The sequence below is a fragment of the Mobula hypostoma genome, chromosome 1 (assembly GCF_963921235.1).
Source record: "Mobula hypostoma chromosome 1, sMobHyp1.1, whole genome shotgun sequence".
NCBI classification, from domain to species: domain Eukaryota; kingdom Metazoa; phylum Chordata; class Chondrichthyes; order Myliobatiformes; family Myliobatidae; genus Mobula; species Mobula hypostoma.
Window position 1 is genome coordinate 86434443 of NC_086097.1, and position 20514 is coordinate 86454956.

The following is a 20514-nucleotide window of genomic DNA, read 5'->3' on the forward strand; positions in this document are numbered from 1 at the left end:
TGCAATCAATTCCACAGATTCATCACCCCCTAGCTATAGAAATTGCTCCTCATCTCTACTCTAAATGGATATCCCTACATCCTGGAGCTGTGTCCTGTGATCCTAGAGTCCCCACTAATAGGAAAAATCCTCTCCACATCCACTCTATCTCAGCCTTTCAACATTCAATAGGTTTCATTGATATCCCCACTCCCCTCATTCTACTAAATTCCAGTGAGTAAAAGCCCAGAGCCATCAATTGCTCCTAATATGATAAAGCTTTCATTCCCAGAATCATTCTCATGAATCTCCTCTGAACCCTCTCCAATATCAGCATATCCTTTCTAAAATAAGGTGTCCAAAACTTCTCACAGTACTCCAAGTGAGGCGTCACCAGTGCCTTAGAACCCCTCAGCATTACATCCTTGCTTTTATATTCTAGTCCTCTTGAAATGAATGCTAACATCGCTTTGCTATACTCACTACTGACTCAGCCTGCAAATTAAACTTCAGTGAATCCTGCACGAAGACTCCCAAATCCCTTTGCACCTCAGATTTTTGAAATTCCTCACCTTTTAGAAAATAGTCCACATTTATTCCTTCTACCAAAGTGCATGACCATACACCTCCCAATACTCTTTTGCTGCATGGGTAACCCCAAACCTCCAGTTGCCTTTAATTCTCAATCCCATTCCAACTCTGACAACTTTGGCTGTCTGCTATGTTCCGAAAATGGCATGCATAAGCTCAAGCAATAGCCCCTCACCTTCCACCTAGGTACACTGCAAACCATAGAAACCATAGAAACTACAGCACAGAAACAGGCCTTTTGGCCCTTCTTGGCTGTGCCAAACCATTTTCTGCCTAGTCCCACTGACCTGCACACGGACCATATCCCTCCATACACCTCCCATCCATGTATCTGTCCAATTTATTCTTAAATGTTAAAAAAGAACCCACATTTACCACCTCGTCTGGCAGCTCATTCCATACTCCCACCACTCTCTGTGTGAAGAAGCCCCCCCTAATGTTCCCTTTAAACTTTTCCCCCCTCACCCTAAACCCATGTCCTCTGGTTTTTTTTCTCCCCTTGCCTCAGTGGAAAAAGCCTGCTTGCATTCACTCTATCTATACCCATCATAATTTTATATACCTCTATCAAATCTCCCCTCATTCTTCTACGCTCCACGGAATAAAGTCCCAACCTATTCAACCTTTCTCTGTAACTGAGTTTCTCAAGTCCCGGCAACATCCTTGTAAACCTTCTCTGCACTCTTTCAACCTTATTTATATCCTTCCTGTAATCTGGTGACCAAAACTGAACACAATACTCCAGATTCGGCCTCACCAATGCCTTATACAACCTCATCATAACATTCCAGCTCTTATACTCAATACTTCGATTAATAAAGGCCAATGTACCAAAAGCTCTCTTTACGACCCTATCTACCTGTGACGCCACTTTTAGGGAATTTTGTATCTGTATTCCCAGATCCCTCTGTTCCACTGCACTCCTCAGTGCCTTACCATTAACCCTGTATGTTCTACGTTGGTTTGTCCTTCTAACGTGCAATACCTCACACTTGTCAGTATTAAACTCCATCTGCCATTTTTTAGCCCATTTTTCCAGCTGGTCCAAGTCCCTCTGCAGGCTCTGAAGTAGGAGTTCAACAATTTTACATAATTAGCTTTTTCTTCCTCTATCCAGAGATATTGCTGCATGCTACAATTTAAATGCATTCTTCTGCCAGTATATAATGATTATCTTGTGAGAGACAGGGAGACAGCCATGCAATCCTACACTGTGTGTAACAGTTCCTTCCATTAACCAGCAGAAAAGGCAGAGACTAGAGATAAGGTGAAGACTGTTTCACTCCTTAGTGACTCTGGTGTATCACGTTTGAAAGTCAAAAAGTTCAAATCCCATACATTTCGCCACATTATCCTTCATGAAATTCAGATATCTGAAACCTGGTAACAATATGAGGCTAGTATATATATTTTTTTTGAATCAATGAAATGCAGTCACAACATTGTCAACTTTAACAGCGGGTAAACATAACAACTACTTCCCTTCAACCATTTGGTTCTTCAACCAACCTGCACAATCCTAATCATTCTCGCAGAAGAGCAACACTATGAACACTTCGCACCACAGCAGACTTCTTGTTCTAATTGTGTTCTTTCTTGTATAATTTATATTTGTCTTGTGAATGTTGTATCTCTTATGCTATGTGCTTGTGATGCTGATGAAAGTTTTCATTGTTTCAGTTCATACATATACTTGTGCATATGACAATAAACTTGACGATACTTTGATAAATGTAACAAATTGCAGTATTTGGGGTAAGTTTTCCTAGAGCTACATTATAGCACTTTATCCTGTATGGGGGAGTGCCCCTGGCTGACTTGTTAGAGTCTACCCCTTGTTTGACACATTTAGAATTTTAAAATAAGGTTAAGAATTAGACTGTGGTGACCATTCTAGTGAATGGGATTGATGTTTGTATGCCAGGGGTCTCGCTGGAGTAAAGCAGAGGGGTCTGCTGAGAAGTGTATACATGCCTGTCCAGAGATAGACAGTGTTCCATTTGTAGGGTCAATGGTGCATGCAGTGGTGGAACAGGCGGCCAGATATCCCAACACCCAACTGCCACCTCATCTTGGACTTCTTCAACTGGTCATATATAGTATATCCAAGCAGCTGGTATCCTGTAGTTCTGTGGTATACTATTCTGGTGTCAGGAAGCTTGATTTGGGCTATAAACTGTGCATTTGAATCTGCTGACCACTACCAGCATTCTATTTTACCCGAGGTACTACTCCTTCACTTTCTCACTCAGAGGCAAGAGAAAACAACTGAGGTGCCAGGTTATTGCAGTACTCACATCGAATAAAACATCAGCTGAATTAACAGTTCAAGAGATAATCTTCCCTTTTGCAGGCTACCCCGTCCTATCAGTCTGTGCTGCACTTTGTTGGAAAACTTGCAAGCAAGTCAGTAGCACTGAATGATTATCAAAAGACATTTAAAAAGCATCTTATTTATAGACCATTATCATTTTCAAATGCCATACAGACCCCGTACCCCAACTCAATAAAAGGAGATTCCACCACCTCTCCAAAACAATGGTACACTTCTTTGCAAATTCCTATAATGCATCCTATTATGTACTGTTTGACCCTCAAAGACTTGGTGCAAAATATACTCCCCGCTGCAAATAAAACAAATAAAATGATAGTGATCACATCCATTGGGCCTTGAGATGAACTCCAGAATAACAGATCCATATAGATTTAGCAAGTGCTATTATATACCATTTTTGGCTGAGCAGCTGTAAGGATGATTGGTAATTCTCAGGCTAATTGGTGATGTCGTAGCTGATGTCATCAAACAGAATCTTTAAAAAAAAGAAAATCAAAGCCATTTCAGGTGAGGTGACCCAAGTTTGAGCTAATGGCAGATATGTTTATTCACTCTTCCCTGCTCATAACCGTGTTAGAAACTTGTGAACAGTGACAACAGTTTATGCCGGGAAACAATCAAAAAAGATGAGATGATTTTGAAACACAGACTGGAAAAAGCTGGCTGAGAATAGGATGGAGAAAACACACAACTCAATTACTATACTTGGTGTTCTCCTGTTGTAAAGAGATCTGTGTGACATTTGTGAAAATGATAAGAAGCTTTGTACATTTGCCTCAGAAACAGTAACGCCCATTCCTAGAGCCCCTCAACTTTCACTAGTCTGGAATGAGAGTTGGTCTCCAGTAGTGCAATACTAGACTTCTCCTACAGCTTCTCTCTCAGCCCTACCTTGCTGCTTTTGCTATCCTTCTCCAAAAAGGAAAAAAAAAGAAAATAGTAACAGAATTGTAGGACCTAAGCCAGATGTTTGTCTAAGGTTATTTATAAGCCAATGGGATATGAATAAATCTGAATTGGTCATGCTTTTAGACTCTACCAACGTGCTTGCTTGCCTTGAAACTTGGTTAAGTAGGTAGTAACACAGGAGAAATCAGGCTATTTTTCGTATGAATCGATGCAGCTTGAACTTGATCTCAACTTGCTACGACAATCGTTCTGAACAATGTCAAAGTCAACAAGAATGGCAATACATAAGACTTCAAATACGTACAGTAAAAGATGAGATTTTGGAGCAAGATGAATGGAACTCCATTGAATAGAATCAAACAGCTTTTCTTTGTTGAGCAAATAAACTTAAGGATATTGATTCCAAGTTCGAAGTTTGTCAAGTTCCTTGGGCAATATTAAATAGCATTCAGTTCAACCCAGTCCTTATGTAAAAGTGCATTCCAGTGCAAATTCTTTTCATAGATTCCTGTGAAATAACACATGCTGTTATGACCAGAAATTGTGCTCCTGATCATTGTTCATCATCTTACGTGAGCTCATTTCTGCTCTGCAGAGAGGAAGTGTTCCATCCCGACTCTGGCCTTCCACATCTGTGTCTAGCAATGTCCCTTTACAGCCAGCAAGTCCTTGCCTATAAGGCAGAAAGATGGGGACTCCTGGTCTTTCCTCCACAGTGCCACTGCTGCTGAGGCAGGAGTCCAGGTTGGATGGTGTTTCAGTACTAGAACTATTAACTGGGGAGTTGCTATGCGTTTTACTGGGTGAAACAATCCACCATGGATCTAACCGTTGGCGGTTTGCAGATGGACGAGGCCTTGGTACAAATTCCAGTGTCTTGGGCCTTTCCAGAGTGAAGTCTTGCTTCGTGCTTCTCCGTCTCGGAGTAGGAGGAAAGACCAGGTTGGGATCAGGCAGACGAGGAACTTCTGTTGGATCCTTGCTGGGGCTTGGGGTTTTACCTATACCTTAAAAATAAAATCAATCATGTTAATCTTCAAACTGAGCAGTTGCTTTGTGTCTGCATCCTTCCCGTTACAATAGCCGCTAACCATTAAAAAATACAAAAAGTTCTTTAAACAAATTTCATTACATTGATTAAGTGAATGGAGCCTGTAATGCTATTGCTTTAATGCAGCTTACAAAGTGTTGTTTTGTGCTCTATTTCCTGATCTATGCTTCTTTGTGTTGAAACATGAAACTTAATAAAAAGGTAATTAACATTAAAAGGTACTGAACTGACTGTGTATTGGCTTAAAAAATAATTGTAGAAGATTTTTTTTTAAAACACAGAGCTCAACAAATGTACTTTCCAGTTAAGAGAGGGAGAACCCGCCTTGGATAACTAAGAACAATAATGGAAGGCATCAAACTAGAAGTTCATACACACAAAATCACCAAGAGTAATGGGAAACTGGGAGAATGGGAAAACTTTAAAAAGCAACAATGAATCACCAAGCAAATAAGGAAAGGGAAGCTAGATTGTGAAAGTAAACTAGCAGAAAATATAAAAACATAGTAATTGATTTTATAATTATATAAAGTGGAAAAGGATGGCTAAAATGGAAAATGAGAATCATGAATTAAAATTGGATAATGAGGAAGCCTTGAACAACTATTTTACGTCAGTCTTCAAGGCAGAGAACACTGTCTAACATGCCAAACAGAGATGTTATGGATGTGGTAGGAAGTGAAGGCCTTGATACAATCGCTATCAATAAAGAGGTTCTGTTGAGCAAACTAGTGAGTCGAAAGGTAGACAGGTCATCTGGTCCTGATTGGATGCATCTCAGTATATCGAAATTAATGGTGGAAGTTAACATAGAGGTGTTTGTGATAATTTACCAAAATTTGCTGGTCTCTGGGATTGGAAAACTGAGTGTCATGTCACTGTTTCAAAAAGGTAATTACAGGCTAATCGGCTCAATGTCTGTAGTTGGGGAACTATTATTATGGATGAAATAACAAGGCCTCTGGATAGAAATGGTTCCATCAGGCAGACACGGCATGAATTCAGGAAAGGGAGGTCTTGTTTGACAAGCTTGCCAAAGCTCTCTGAGGATATGATGAGTGCAATGGAAAGAGGAGAACAAGCGGTTATGCATACTTGGATTTCCAGACGGAATACAATAGGGTGCCACAAAAAGGACAGCTCCATATGGATGAATGGAATTGGGGGTAATGCATTAACAAGGATAAAGGATTGGTTAACCAATATACGGCAGAGAATTGGGATAAATATGCTGATTGGAGTCGGTGTAGATAGCTTTAGTGAGTGGGCAGTGGTCTGGCATATGGAGTACAAAGTTGAGAAATGTGAGGCCATCAACTTTGAAAGGAAAAATAGAAAATCAGATTATTATTTAAATGGTGAAAAATTGCAGCAAACTGTTATGCCGAGGGACTTGGGAATATTTGTGAACAAATAGCAAAAGTTTGGTTTGTAGGTGCAACAGGTTATCTAGAAGGCAAATGGTATGTTAGGCTTCATTATTGCAGGGATTAAACTTAAGAATGAGGGTTATGTTGCATCTGTACAGGGTATTGTTGAGGCCATACTTAGAGTATTGTGTGCAGTGTTCTGGTCTCCTTACTTGAAAAAAGCCATAATCGCTTTGGAAGGTGTGCAGAGGAGGTTCATCAGGTTGATTCCAGTAATGAGGGGGTTAGAATATAAGGAGAGATTGTGTGGGCTGGATTTACACTGGCTGGAACTCAAGACGAGAGGTGATCCTATAAAAACGTGTATAACTAGTAAAGGGTCGATAAGATAGAAGCAGGAAAACTGTTTCCACTGGCAGGTGAGACCAGGGCACATGGCCGAAGATTTGAGGCAATAGATCAGAGAACGGAGATGAGATCAAACCACCTTTCCCAGAGAATAGTTAATCTGTGAAATTCTCTGCCCAGGGAAGAAGTAGGGTTTATGTCATTAAACTCCACGCAAACAGCACCCAAGGTCAGGATCGAACCCAGAACACTGAAGGCGTGAGGCGTCTGCTCTGCCACTGCACCACTAGGCCACATATCCAGTCAAAAGCAATGCAGACATTTATTGCTCTTCCCCAATTGCTCCTGAACAGTGGGTGTGGTTAAATATCCAGGATCAGATAAGGATGGCAGATTTTCTTCCTGGAGAACAATTGAGTAGTTTCACTTACAACATTTGCTGAGCCTAGTATCTTATATAAATTTCAGATTTTTATTAAATCCAAGTAATTAAGATTACACAAGTGCTTAATGAGATTCAAATTCACATCTCTGGATCAATAGTCAAGCGCCCTGTAACTTAACCCTGTTGCATGCAGATGCTGCTCAGGAGAAGGTAAAGGCTCAGTATAGCAATGATCAAAAGGAATTCCTGGAAAAGTATGTAACACACCTACAATATAATCAGAACATTGGAGCAAATTATCATATTTTCCTACAATATAGTGAGGCCATTCAGCCCATAAAGTCTAGATTGGTTCCCTTAGGCGTTCCATTCCTCTCTCACACACACCCATCAACTCTGCCTTGTTTCTCTGACCAAATGACTACACAGTGGAAATTTAATACACTAATTTGCATGTCTTTGAGATAAGAGAGGAAAGTGGGGTACCTGGGGGAAATTGGCACGGGGAGAACATACAATTACTACACAAGCAGCCCAGGAGGCTCAGAATTGAACACTGGCTGCTGGAGCTGAGAAATAGAACACTACCTGGCATGCACTGGCCTCCGCCAGCATAGAATTGAAGCCCTGATGCTATTTGTCAAACAAGGCTGAGATCACAGTTTCATAGCCTGTCAAAATGATCAAAGCTTTGCATGTTTTTCAATGCCTCCGATACTCTGAGACATTTACAAGCCATTAAAGTATCTATTAAAAATTTAAACATATCTTCAAAATTAAAATAAATAATAATAAAAAACAAATAATCAAACCTAATATTTTCCTCAGTTTCTTAATTTTAAGGTGATTATAGGAAAGTATAGGGGAATGTCAGATGCAAGTTTTTTTATACAGAGAATGGTGAGTGCATGCAGCATGCCAGATGTAAATATACGCGGAACATTTAAGAAATGTAGATATGCACATGGAGGATAGAAAATTAAAGGGCTATGTGGGACGAAAGGGTTAGATTGATCCTCGAGTATGTTAGAAGTTTGGTACAACATGCAAAGGCCCTGCACCATGCTATAATATTCTATGTTCTATGTTCATAAATTCCAGGTTGACAAGGCATTCCAATCCTACTTGTTGACATCACATTGTGAATTACAATGGGTCTGTCACTCACCTCATCCCAGACTTTAGGTGGATTTACACAAATCCAGGACCTACTTGCCAGCGGATGTCTAAAATTTGGCAGCATCCAGCCACAGTCAGCATGATTTACCTCAATACCCGAAGTTATGGGCAGAAATTAGATGACATGCAAAGTCTAGCATAAACCAGACACTTGACGAATAGGTTTTGAACCAAGAACTAGGGTCATGAATTTGCCTCCTCTCTGGATGTTATTTCACATTTATAGACTTAAATTTCCAAACATAGAAGATTCTTAAATATGCTTGGTCACGGGTAAATCATACACCGTTTTCATCCACTTAAAATTCGACAGTGATGTTTACAAAAATAATACTGTTACCTACCTCATGCCACTGTTACCTACAACTATCAATGAACTGAAAGATTTATATAGTATATTTGTACTATGTTAACACTATTATAAAACTCCAATATTCCACTGTTCAACTATTCAGAAACACCAATCGCTCGTCAGATAATGTTCTTCGTACTCCAAGACTCATTGAGATCTTGGTCCTTGTGCTCTCCCAAGACTCACCAGAGATCTCAGTACTTGTGCTCTCTTAAAATGTATCTGGTTTACTGGAAAATTTATTACAACAGTATGTAATATCAGAAAAAATAATTTAAAATAAGTTGTAGCATTAATGGGAATAATGTTCAATAGCCCAGAAAATCAACCAATCTGGCAAACCAAAGTCCAAGGCTTATCAGATTATTCAAAGTTTTACTGGCATAGTTCACAAGGCAGTGCAACCATCCACCAAGAAGGTATGCCATAGTCATTGTGTTTCTGTGGAACAGATGGACATCTCAGATTGAGTCCTGAGCATTCTTAAGTGGGAGGGTGAGCAGCCAGATGTCGTGGTCCATGTAGGCACCAATGACATATGTAGGAAGTGAGATAAGGTTTTGCAAAGTGAGTTCAGGGATTTAGGTGCTAAGTTAAAAGTCTGGACCTCGAGAGCTGTGGTCTCAGGATTGCTAATGTGCCATATGCTTGCGAGCCCAGAGAAAGGAAGATTATACAGTTTAACACGTGGCTAAGAAATTGGTACAGGAGGGACAGCATCAGATTTTTAAATCATTGGGCTCTCTTCCAGGGAGGATGGGACCTGTACAGAAGGGACGGTTTGCGTCTGAACTGGAGGGGGACTGATATCCTAGTGGGATGGTTTGCTAGTGCTGCACGGGGGTGAGGTTTAAACTAAAGTTGAGGAGGATAGGAACTAGAGCGTGGAGAGGTTGTGGAGACAAATGCTGTTAAGACATCAGTCAAAGTCAGGAATCAAAAGGTTAAGCATGGTGTGACTAATATCCTGAGTGCATATATCAATGCAGGAAGTATTGTGGGAAAGGTTGATCACCTCAGGGCATGGATCAACACATGGAAATATGACATTGTAGCCATTAGTAGGACATGGTTGCAGGAGGGGCAGGATTGACAGTTCAATATTCCGGTGTTCTGTTGTCTTGTGTGCGACAGAGCAGGAGGGTTTAAAGGAGGAGGGCTAGGGTTACTAGTCAAGGAAAATGTCACAGCAGTGCTCAGTCAGGACAGACTGAAGAACTCATCTGGTGAGGCATTAACAGGTGAAATTGAGGAATAAGAAAGGTATGACAATGTTAATGGGGCTATATTACAGACCACCCGACTGTCCAAGGGATTTAGAGGAACAAAATTTGTAGCAAGATCGCAAACAGTTGCAAGGAACACAAGGGTGTTACAGCAGTTGTATTTAACTTTCCACACATTGACTGGGACTCCCATACTGTAAAAGGACTAGATGGGATAGAGTCTGTCAAATGCATTCAGGAAAGTTTCCTTAATCAGCACGTAGAAGTCCCAAGGAGAGAGTGTACGATACTTGATTTGTTATTAGGGAATGAGACAGAAATTTGTGTCGGGGAACACTTTGCATCCAGTGATCACAATGCCATTAGTTTCAAATTAAATATGCAAAAGAATGGGTCTGGTCCGCAGGTTGAGATTCTAAACTGGTGAAAGATCAATTTTGATGATATCAGAAAGGATCTGGCAAGTGTGGATTGGGACAGGCTGTTTTCTGGCAAAGGTGTTCTTGGTAAGCGGGAGGCCTTCAAAAGTGATATTTAGAGAGTTCAAAGCTTGTACGTGCGTGTCAGAACGAAAGGTAAAGATAACAGATTTAGGAAGCCTTGGCTTTCAAGAGATATTGAGGTCCTGGTTAAGGAAAAAAACAGGAGGTGCATTCAAGATATAGGCAGGTAGGAACAAACGTGGTGCTTATGGAGTACAAGAAATGCAAGCGAACAGTTAAGAAAGGAATCAGGGGGGTGCCCTAGCAGATAAGGTGAAAGAGAATCCCAAGTGATTCTATAGACACAGGGCCCTAGTGGTAGGTGAGGTACTGGAGGATTGGAGGATAGCCAATGTTGTTCCACTGTTTAAGAAAGGCTTTAAAAATAAACCAGGAAATTGTAGGCTGGTGAGCTTGACATTAGTAGTGGGAAAGTTATGGGAAGGTATAGGAGGAACCGGATGCGTGAGTATTTGGATAGACATGGATAATCAGCATGACTTCATGTGTGGTATTTACTCAAAAAACCTTAAGAGTTTTTCGAGGAAACTACCAGGAAAGTTGATAAAGACAAGGCAGTGGATGCTGTCTACATGGATTTTAGGAAACCATTTGACAAAGTTCCACATGGGAAGTTGGTCAAGAAGGTGCAGTTGCTTGGCATTCAAGAGGTGGTAGTAAGTTGGATTAGACGTTGGTTTTGGGGGAGAAGCCAGATGGTTGCCTCACTGACTAGAGGCCTGTGACTGCAGGGATTGGTACTGGATCCATTTGTCATCTATGTCAATAATCTGGATGACAATGAGGTAAATCGGATCAGCAAATTTGCAGATGACACCAAATTTGGGAGTGTAGTGGACAGCGAGAAAGACTATCTTAGCTTGCAGTGGGACTTGGACCAGCTGGAAAAAATAGACTGAAAATGGCAGATGGAATTTAATGAAGACAGGTGCAAGATGTTGCACTTCAGTAGGATCAACAAGGTTAGGTGTTACACAGTGAATGTTCGGGCACTATGGAGTGCAGTAGAACAAAGGGATCTGGGAATACAGGTCCATAATTCATTGAAAGTGGTGTCATGGATAGGTTTGTAAAGAAAGGTTTTGACACATTGCCTTCATAAATCAAAGTATTGTGTACAGGAGATGGGATGTTATGTTAAAGTTGTATTGGTGAGGCCTAATTTGGAGTATTGTGCGCAGTTTTGCTCACCTACTTACAGGAAAGATGTAAATAATGTTGAAAGAGTAAAATGAAAATTTACAAAGATGTTGCTGACACTGGAGAACCTTAGTTATAAGGAAAGATTAAATAGGTTAGGACTTTGTTCCTTGAAACATAGAAGACTGAAGGGAAATCTGATAATGGTATACAAAATTATGAGCGGTATAGATAGGTAAGTGCAAGCAGGCTTTTTCCGCTGAGGATGGGTGGGACAACAACTAGAACTCCTGGGTTGAGGGTGAAAGATGAAAAGTTTAGGGGAACATGAAGGGAAACTTCTTTACTTAGAGGGTCGTGAGGGTGTGGAATGAGCTGCCAGCATAAATGGTGCATATGAGCTCTATTTCAAGGTTTAAGAGAAGTTTGGATAGGTACATGGATGGTAGGGATATGGAGGGCTGTGGTACTGGTGCAGGTCAATGGAACTAGGCAGTTTAAATGGTTTGGCATAGCTAGATGGGCCGAAGGGCCTGTTTCTGAGCTGTACTCTTATTTGACTCTATGGGTGGACTGATCAATTTTCCTGCTACCCTCCACTGCTAAAGGTTGGCCCTGCTTTGAAGCCTAGTGAGTGGGAGGTCACAAAGATGAAAATCAGGGAGAATTAGGGGAATTTAATAGTTTGGAAGTATGAGGGACCTGAAGTGTGGGATGGCTGTGGAAGTATGAATAAAGGCTGGCATGGAAACTACATTAGGTGAGCACTCTATTTCTATCATGAATACAGTTTAGTCATTGCTGCCAATTCCAAAACAATAATGAGTTCCTACCTGTCGCAATGGAGCCTACAGTACCAGTGGACGTTGTGGAGTTCAGAGTCTGGGGAATCTGTTTAATGGCCCCATCAGAAGGAGTCCTTCTGTGACCCCGGTGTGCGGTGGTGCTGTTTGTTGTCACGTGAGTTGGGGTCAATGATTGTTTTGGGTCCCTCTTGAAGCGTTCAATGGTTATGTCTACTAAAGGATGATGAGTAATAAACACAGAGTTGTCGTCCATTGAACTTGGCGTTGTGGGCATCTCGTACACCACCAGCTCATCACTGTCTGAACGCAGCAAAGACCTTGTGGAGTTGCATTCAGAAATGGAGGACAGTGAAAGCAGCGTCAATGAGGATGGAATGACAAATTCTTCATTCTTGAAGATCTTCCGAGATGGAGGGCTGATGCTCCGTCGCAGTCGGGTGGTGCGCTGGAAGATGCCCTCCTTCCTTTTCTTCTCTTCCTTAGGTTCGACAGCTTCTTGTAAAACATGGCATTTTCCCAGCTCCAGCAAATCAAACCCCAAAGCCACTGCTGCCAAGACAGCACCACAACCCAGGAGGACCAGGTCACACTTCTTCCTTTGTGAGCTGCGTTTATAGCTGTTAGTGGGGGTGTGCTGCGGGGTGCTGGTGGCAGAGTTCACTGGAGTCGGTTCCTCATTGTTGTCACTAACACCAGCCTCGCATTCATCATTACAGTAGAAAGGTAAAGAGAGGTAGGACTGGTTGGGAAAAGCACACTTCTGCAACCTAGGGTCACAATCCTTCATTACATTCCCATCTTCATGTTCTGCAGAAAAGGAGAAGGATCTATGAATCTGCATTGCTTCAGAATAAGTGTTTTCATCTTTCATATTACAGGCAGTTTACTCAGTCAGCTTCTGAATCATATTATAGCTGATCTAAGCATTTGTCATGCTTCACATCTATTTCAGCAATTGTAATATTTTTACAACATAAAGATTCTTATTTGAAACCCAACGTCATCCATAATCTTTTGGACAAGAGAATTCCATTTTTTCAATAACCACCAACGGGTAAAAGAAGTGCTTCTGATTCTCACTGCAAATATTTCAAGATTCCCTTATGAGGGAAAATGTCTTCTCCATTGCAATAACATAAATGTAAATATTTGATCAGATCACCATTCAGTCCCACCCAATTTAAACACAAGGGAAAATGTCAAGTTAAGCATAATTTGACCCATGTTGTCCCAGTACTATTATGGCAAATCTGTGTACTGTCAAGAAACAATACATCTTTCCAGATGTGCTAAAAATTCAAAGTGGTATTCCAGTTCCATTCTTATATTTTCTCTGTACATGAAACATACAGTACTGTGCTCGAGTCTTAGGCACCATAAATTTTTTATATAAATTTTGTTTCAGGTGTATTTTTCTGTCTTCTGCATTAGTATGTCAGTAGAAAAGAGCAAATTTTAGATTCCAAACACTCATTTTCCAAACAAAATGTTACAGAGAATTTTTTGTATTTTTTTTTAAAGAAAGTAACATTAGGTAATAGACCACCTTTCAAATAAAGTCTTGATTACTTTGTAGGTAGCCCAGTGCATGACTAAACAAAGATACAAACAGGATGCTAATGAGTTGAATGAACTAAACTAATGGGAGAAGGAATCAAACTGGGTGAAGGACAACCAAACTAGTAGGTGAGGGTGTAGCAGATGTGACAGTTTAACCTTCAAATCATCAGATCTTACATCATGGCAAGAGTGAGCGCAGCAACAAGACACAAGGTGGTCATCCTACATCAGCAAGGTCTTTCCCAAGCAGAAATTTTCCAGCAGACAGGCGATTCAAGATGTGCTGTCCAAACTCTTCTGAAGAAGCACAAAGAAATGGGCAAGGTTGAGGACGAAAAACACAGTGGTCGGCCTTAGAAAATGAGTGCAGCAGATGAGAGATACATCAAACAGATGTCCTTTCCAAATCAGAAAAAGTCCAGCAGTGCCATCAGCTCTGAACTCACAAAAACCACAGGAACCCAAGCACGTCCTCTACAGTCCGGATAAGTCATGACTTTAGTGGTCGTCATGGAAGAGTTGCCACCAAAAACATATTTCTCCAAAGTGAAAACAAAACCAAGGCTCACCCACACACAAGAACACAAGGACTAGGGTGCTGAACAATGGCAACAAGTGCTCTGGACTGACGAGTCAAAATTTAATTTTTAGGTTCAAACAGTTTGTCCATTGAAGAGCTGGAGAGTGCTACAAGGATGAGTGTCTGTAGACGACAGTGAAGCATGGTTGAGGTTTCCTGCAGGTTTTGGGCTGCATTTCTGCAAATGGAGTTGATAATTCAGTCAGAATTAATGGAATCCTCAGTCCTGAGAAGTACAAGCAGATTTTCATCCATCACGCTATACCATCAGGGAGGTATCTGATCGGTCCCAGCTTCATTCTGCAGCAGGACAATGACCCCAAACAATGGCCAAGGTCACAAAGAACTGCCTTCAGTGAAAAGAAGAACGATGACTTCTGCAGCAGATGGTATGGCCTCCACAGAGCCTTGATCTCAACATTATCAAGGCTGTCTGGGATACCTGGAGAATTAGAAGCAAGCAAGGCAGCCCAAGTTTGCGGAAGAATTGTGGCAAATTCTTCAGGATACTTGGAACAATCTACCAGCCAATTTTCATACCCAAGAGAATTGATGTAGCTTTAAAGAAAAAGAGGATCACACCAAATATTGTTTTTTACTGCGTGCTGGTCTTTATAGTAATTATTTTGACATTTAGGAACTTTTCATTTCAATATTTTTGAAAGCATCTTCGCTTCACAGATTTTTTTTTACACGTGCCCAAGACTTTCTCTCAACATTGTATTTTTGATATAAAATCTACCATACCATTATCTTTGTGATCTGTCTTAATGTTTCCAACTCTGTTTTGGTTTAACATCTTCTTAAGAGGCTACAGCATACTTAGACAAGGTAAGAGGTGGAGGGGTCTGCTTACTAATCTACTCATTGTGCTTAAGTGTTATGGTCCTGGCAGGTTCATGCTTATCTGACTTGGAATATCTGATAATTAAGGGCTGCCCATTCTACCTACCATGTGTGTTCACCAGCTGCCCTGATGGCAGATGACTTCATACGCCAGGTGGGTATGAAGCCTTTGCTCAATATACTCCATGAAGCATAGCCTTGAAACAGGACACACTGAGCCCCTGTTCATCCTTGCTGGCAACCTCAACCAGGCCAACTTTAAGAATGTTAAATCAAATCAAGTTTAATTGTCATTCAAACTATACATGGATATGGCCAAATGAGACAGCATTCCTCTGAGGCCAAGGTGCAAAAACATACACGCCCATTCAAAATAATGAGAAAGGGGAAAAAAAGAACATAGTCTAGTAAGAAAACACATTTTAAGTCCAAGACTCTGAGCAACAAGTCCCACAAATTGATGGCCAGCCTGTAATTCCACCAATCCAACACTGGAGGGCAGCACTGATGGAAGAGACCACCCCCAACTGAGCCCAGACACCAGACTGCAACCTGCACCTTAAGCCCTAGTCCGCGCTACAACTGAGGCAACACAGCTGCTTCGCTGCCTGTCTCTCCACCAAAGAAAGGAAGCAGGCCTTTGACAATCAATGTTCATCAGGGTCTTGTGATCGCAAAAGAAATGTCCAAGGCAGTCACTCGAGCATACATCGCTGGCGATCAACTAGAGCTCAAGAAAAGCAGCTGTGATCTGCACAAAGCTATCAAGGCTGCAAAACAACAATATAGGGAGAAGATTAAGACAAGATTCACAATGAATAGCACACGTGACTTGTGGTGACAGTTGCATACCATCGCAGACTTCAAATCCAAATGTTGTGGTGCCGCCAACATCGCGGCCTCTCTCCCAGATGAGCTCAATCGCTTTTATGCTCAGTTCGATGTCGCTAACTCTGAGCCTCCGAGGAAAGCCACCACTACAACCTGCAAACTGGTCATCTCTGAGGCTGAGGTACGCAGATGTTTCCAATGAGTGGACAGTCGCAAGGCTGCGGGACCAGACGGCATCCCAAGGTGAGTACTCAGGATGTGTGCAGCACAACTGGCAGGTGTGTTTACTGACATTTTTAATCTCTCCCTCTCCCAGTGTAGAGTGCCCTCCTGCTTCAAATTATCCACCATTGTCCCTGTACCAAAAAAGACCAAGGTAACATGCCTGAATGACTGGCGTCCTGTTGCACTCACCTCAATAATAAGCAAATGCTTTGACAGGCTGGTCAAGGATTACATCTGCAGCTTGCTACCAACCAAACTGGACCCCCTACAATTCGCCTACCTAAGCAACCAATAATAGAGATGAGGCAATAGCCACAGCTCTACACACCGTCCTTACACATCTGGAGAAGAAGGATGCTTATGTGAGAATGCTGTTCTCGGACTACAGTTCAGCAGTCAACACCATAGTTCCCTCCAAGCTCGACAAGAAGCTTAGAGACCTCGGCCTTCACCCTGCCTTGTGCAGCTGGATCCTGGACTTCCTGTCAGATCACCAGCAGGTTGTAAGAGTGGGCTCCCTCAGCTCCAACCCTCTGACTCTCAATACAGGAGTCCCTCAGGGCTGTGTATTGACTCCCCTCCTTTACTCCCTGTATACTCATGACTGTATCGCCACCCGCAGTTCCAATCTGCTAATTAAATTTTCCAATGACACTACATTGATTGGCCTTATCTCAAACAATAATAAGGTGGCCTACAGGGATGAAGTCATCTCTCTGACACAGTGGTGTCAAGAAAACAACCCCTCCCTCAATATCGCAAAAACAAAGGAGCTGGTTGGTGATTACAGGCGGAATGGAGACTGGCTAACCCCTATTGACATCAATGGATCTGGGGTTGAGAGGGTAAATAGCTTCAAGTTCTTCGGCATCCAAATCACTGAGGACCTCACGTGCTCTGTACACACCAGCTGTGTGGTGAGAAAGGCACAACAGCGCCTCCTTCACCTCCGACATTTGAGGAAGTTTGGTATGGGCCCTCAAATCCTAAGAACTTTCTACAGGGGCACAATTGAGAGCATCCTGACTAGCTGCATCACTGCTTAGTACAGGAACTGTACCTTCCTTAATCGCAGAACTCTGCACAGAGTGGTGCAGACAGCCCAGTGCATCTGTAGTTGTGAACTTCCCATGATTAAGGACACTTACAAGGACAGGTGTGTAAAAAGGGCCCATAGGATCATTGGGGACCCAAGTCATCCCAACCACAATCTATTCCAGCTTCTGATATCCATAGAAATCAAATTACTATGATAGCACATGGCACATTTAGATGGAGATATAACATGAAGATTATTTCTTACATCCTTCACATACATGAGAAGTAAAAAAGTCAATTCAATTGAATTCAGTAGACTGGTCTCTGTTCAAAGACATAACAGCCAATCTGAATGAGTATGTCACTAACATCACAAACTTTTAGCAGCAAGTGTGTAGAGGACTGTGTGCGAAAGACGTCAGTTCGGATGTTCCCAAACTGGAAATCATGAATGAACCAAGAGATCTACTTTCTAATGAAGTCCAGGTCCGCAGGGTTCAAACTGGATGATGCTCATCTGCATAAGAAATCGAAATACAACCTGCATAAAGCTAACAGAGAGATAACAGTAGCCATTAGTAGTACAGATCCAAGACCCAGACCAGCCACCAGTTGTAGCAAGGCTTGCATGCCACCATGGGCTACAAAATGAAGTTGTGCAGCATTGCTGATAACAGCACATCCCTCCCCAATACGCTTGATGCATTCTATGTATGTTTTGAAAAGGTGATTGGACTGTCGCCACTTTCCCCAACAGCCTCCAATGACCTAAACCAACAGACATCATTGTGGACATCAGATCAGACTTCCACAGAGTGAACCTATGGCAAGCCCAGATGTAGTTGCTCCCTTAGATCCTGTGCAGATCAGCTGGCAGGAGTATTTGCAAACATTTATAATCTCTCCCTGCTTCGATCCGAGGTTTCCACCTGCTTTAAAAAGATCACTATCATTCCAGTACCCAAGAACAAAAAGGTAAATGTGATAGCATGGCACTATGACACCAACCTTTCTCTCAATGCCAGCAAAAGAAAAGAGAATTGACTTCAGGAAGCGAGGCAGAACACATGCTTCTGTTTACATCAATGATGCTGAGGTTGAGAGCTTCAACTTTCCGTGAGTAAACTTTTCTAACAGGTTGTCATGGTCCAACCACATAATGCCATGGCCTAGAAAGAATATCCACACTTCTAATTCATCAGTAAGATGAAGAAATTTGGGACGTCCCAACTGACTCTCACCAACCTGCATCGATGCACAATGGAAAACTTCCTATCTAGATGCATCTTGGCTTGGTATGGCAACTACTCTGTCCAAGACCACAAGAGACTGCAGGAAGTTGTGGACACAGCTCAGCACATCACAAAAGCCAGCGTCCCCTCTGTGGACTCTGCTTACATTTCTTGCTGCTTCAGAAAAACACCCAATATAACTACAGACTCCTCCTACCCCAGACCTTCTCTATTCTTCCCTCCTTCCACCAGGCAAAAGACAAAAAAAGGCCGGAAAGCAAGTTCAACCAGGCTCAAGAACAGCTTCTATCCTCCTGTTAAAAGACTATCAAATGAATTTCTTGCACAAGATAGTTGGAGGAGCAGGTAGTTTTGAGGAAGTAGAGGCGCTACAGAATGACTTAAACAGATTAGGACAATGGGCAAAGAAAGGGCAGATGGAATACAGTGTTGGGAAGTGTATGGTCATGCGCTTCGGTAGAAGAAATTAAAGGGTAAACTATTTTCTAAGTGGAGAGAAAATACAAAAAACTGAGATGCAAAGGGATTTGGGAGTCTTTGTGCAGGATTCTCTAAAGGTTAATTTGCAGGTTGAGTCTGTGGGGAGGAAGGCAAATACAATGCAAGCATTCATTTCAAGAGGACTAGAATATAAAAGCAAGGATGTGATGTCGAAAACTTATGAAGCACTGGTGAGGTCTCACTTGGGGTATTGGGAGCAGGTTTGGGCCCCTTATCTTAGAAAGGATGTGCTGAAACTGGACAGGATTCAAAGAAGGTTCATGAAAGTGATTCCAGGATTGAATGGCTTGTCATATGAAGAGCATCTGATGGCACTGGGCCTGTATTCACTTGAATTCAGAAGAATGAGGGGTGACCTCATTGAAACCTATTGAATGCTGAAAGGCCTTGATACCGTGGATGTGGAAAGGGTGTTTCCTATGGTGGGAGAATTTAAGACCAGAGGACGTAGCCTTAGAATAGAGGGGTGTCTTTTTAGAACAGAGATGAGGAGGAATTTCTTTAGCCAGAGAGTGGTGAATCTGTGGAATTTTTTTGCCACAGGCAGCTGTGGAGGCTAAGCCTTTATGTATACTTAAGGCAGAGATTAATAGATTCTTGACTGGTCAGGGCATGAAGGGATATGGGGAGAAGGCAAGAGATTGAGACCAAGAGGAAAATTGTATCAGCCATGATGAAATGGCAGACCAGATTCAAGGGGCCAAAAGACCTAATTCTGCTCCTATACCTAATGGGCTATGGTCACAACAGGATGTACTCTTAACCTCATTTTTTACTTTGTCGCGACCTTGCAACTTATTGTCTATCTGCACTGCACATTCCCTGCAATTGTAACACTATATTCTGTATTATATTAATGTTTCCCTTTATACTGCCTTGATGTTCAGATGTGATCCAAATATGCATGATATGCAAAACATCATTTTTCATTGCACATGTGACAATAATAAACCAATTGCCATGCAGATCTCTGCCCTCTCCAATCAGAACAGGTGTGCCAATATATTGGATCACATTTTTATTTGGAAAAGGGGAAGAGGAATCTGAAACTACCTCACGGGGCATTGTGCATTAAACAAAATATTGAAAATGATAGGGAAACACCAGACAGGATTGTGTGAGGAATGTCAGGAAGAGGAGTCAGTAGAACATGTAGTTTTGTGTTGCAGGAAGTATGGGATACAGAGAGAGATGATGAGAATTGAATTAAGGGAGTTGGGGGTGCAGGAATTCACATTAAAAGGGTTGCTGGGCATGGGTGAGAGAGCACAAGTCCAGGTACTTTTCGCGTTTTTAAGGGGTACAGGGGTTTTTTTATATGATATGACGGATAAACAGGAATAGGGTACTAGGATGGTCAAAGATGGAAAGGTAAAGTGTAGGTTTGTGTGTGTGTGTGTGTGCGCGCGCGATTGGGTGAAGGGATTTAGAATGTATGTCTAGTGCACATTCTGGAGCAGAGGGTGGCGGTAATGCACCATTAAGCTGGATGCCAACCGCCATAAA

The 20514-nt window shown here is 41.9% G+C and overlaps 1 protein-coding gene across 1 annotated transcript in view; it reads right to left on the reverse strand.

Moving 5' to 3' along the window:
- Positions 1-1430: 1430 nt before the first annotated feature.
- Positions 1431-20514, reverse strand: part of map3k9 (mitogen-activated protein kinase kinase kinase 9) — a 163831-nt gene continuing 144747 nt past the window's right edge. Inside the window, exons 10-11 of the mRNA XM_063071999.1 lie at positions 12202-12981; positions 1431-4821 (exon numbers count right to left, since the gene is read on the reverse strand). Of these exons, the coding sequence (XP_062928069.1) occupies positions 4343-4821; positions 12202-12981 (1259 nt within the window). The 3' untranslated portion in view covers positions 1431-4342. The remainder of the gene's footprint in view (positions 4822-12201; positions 12982-20514) is intronic.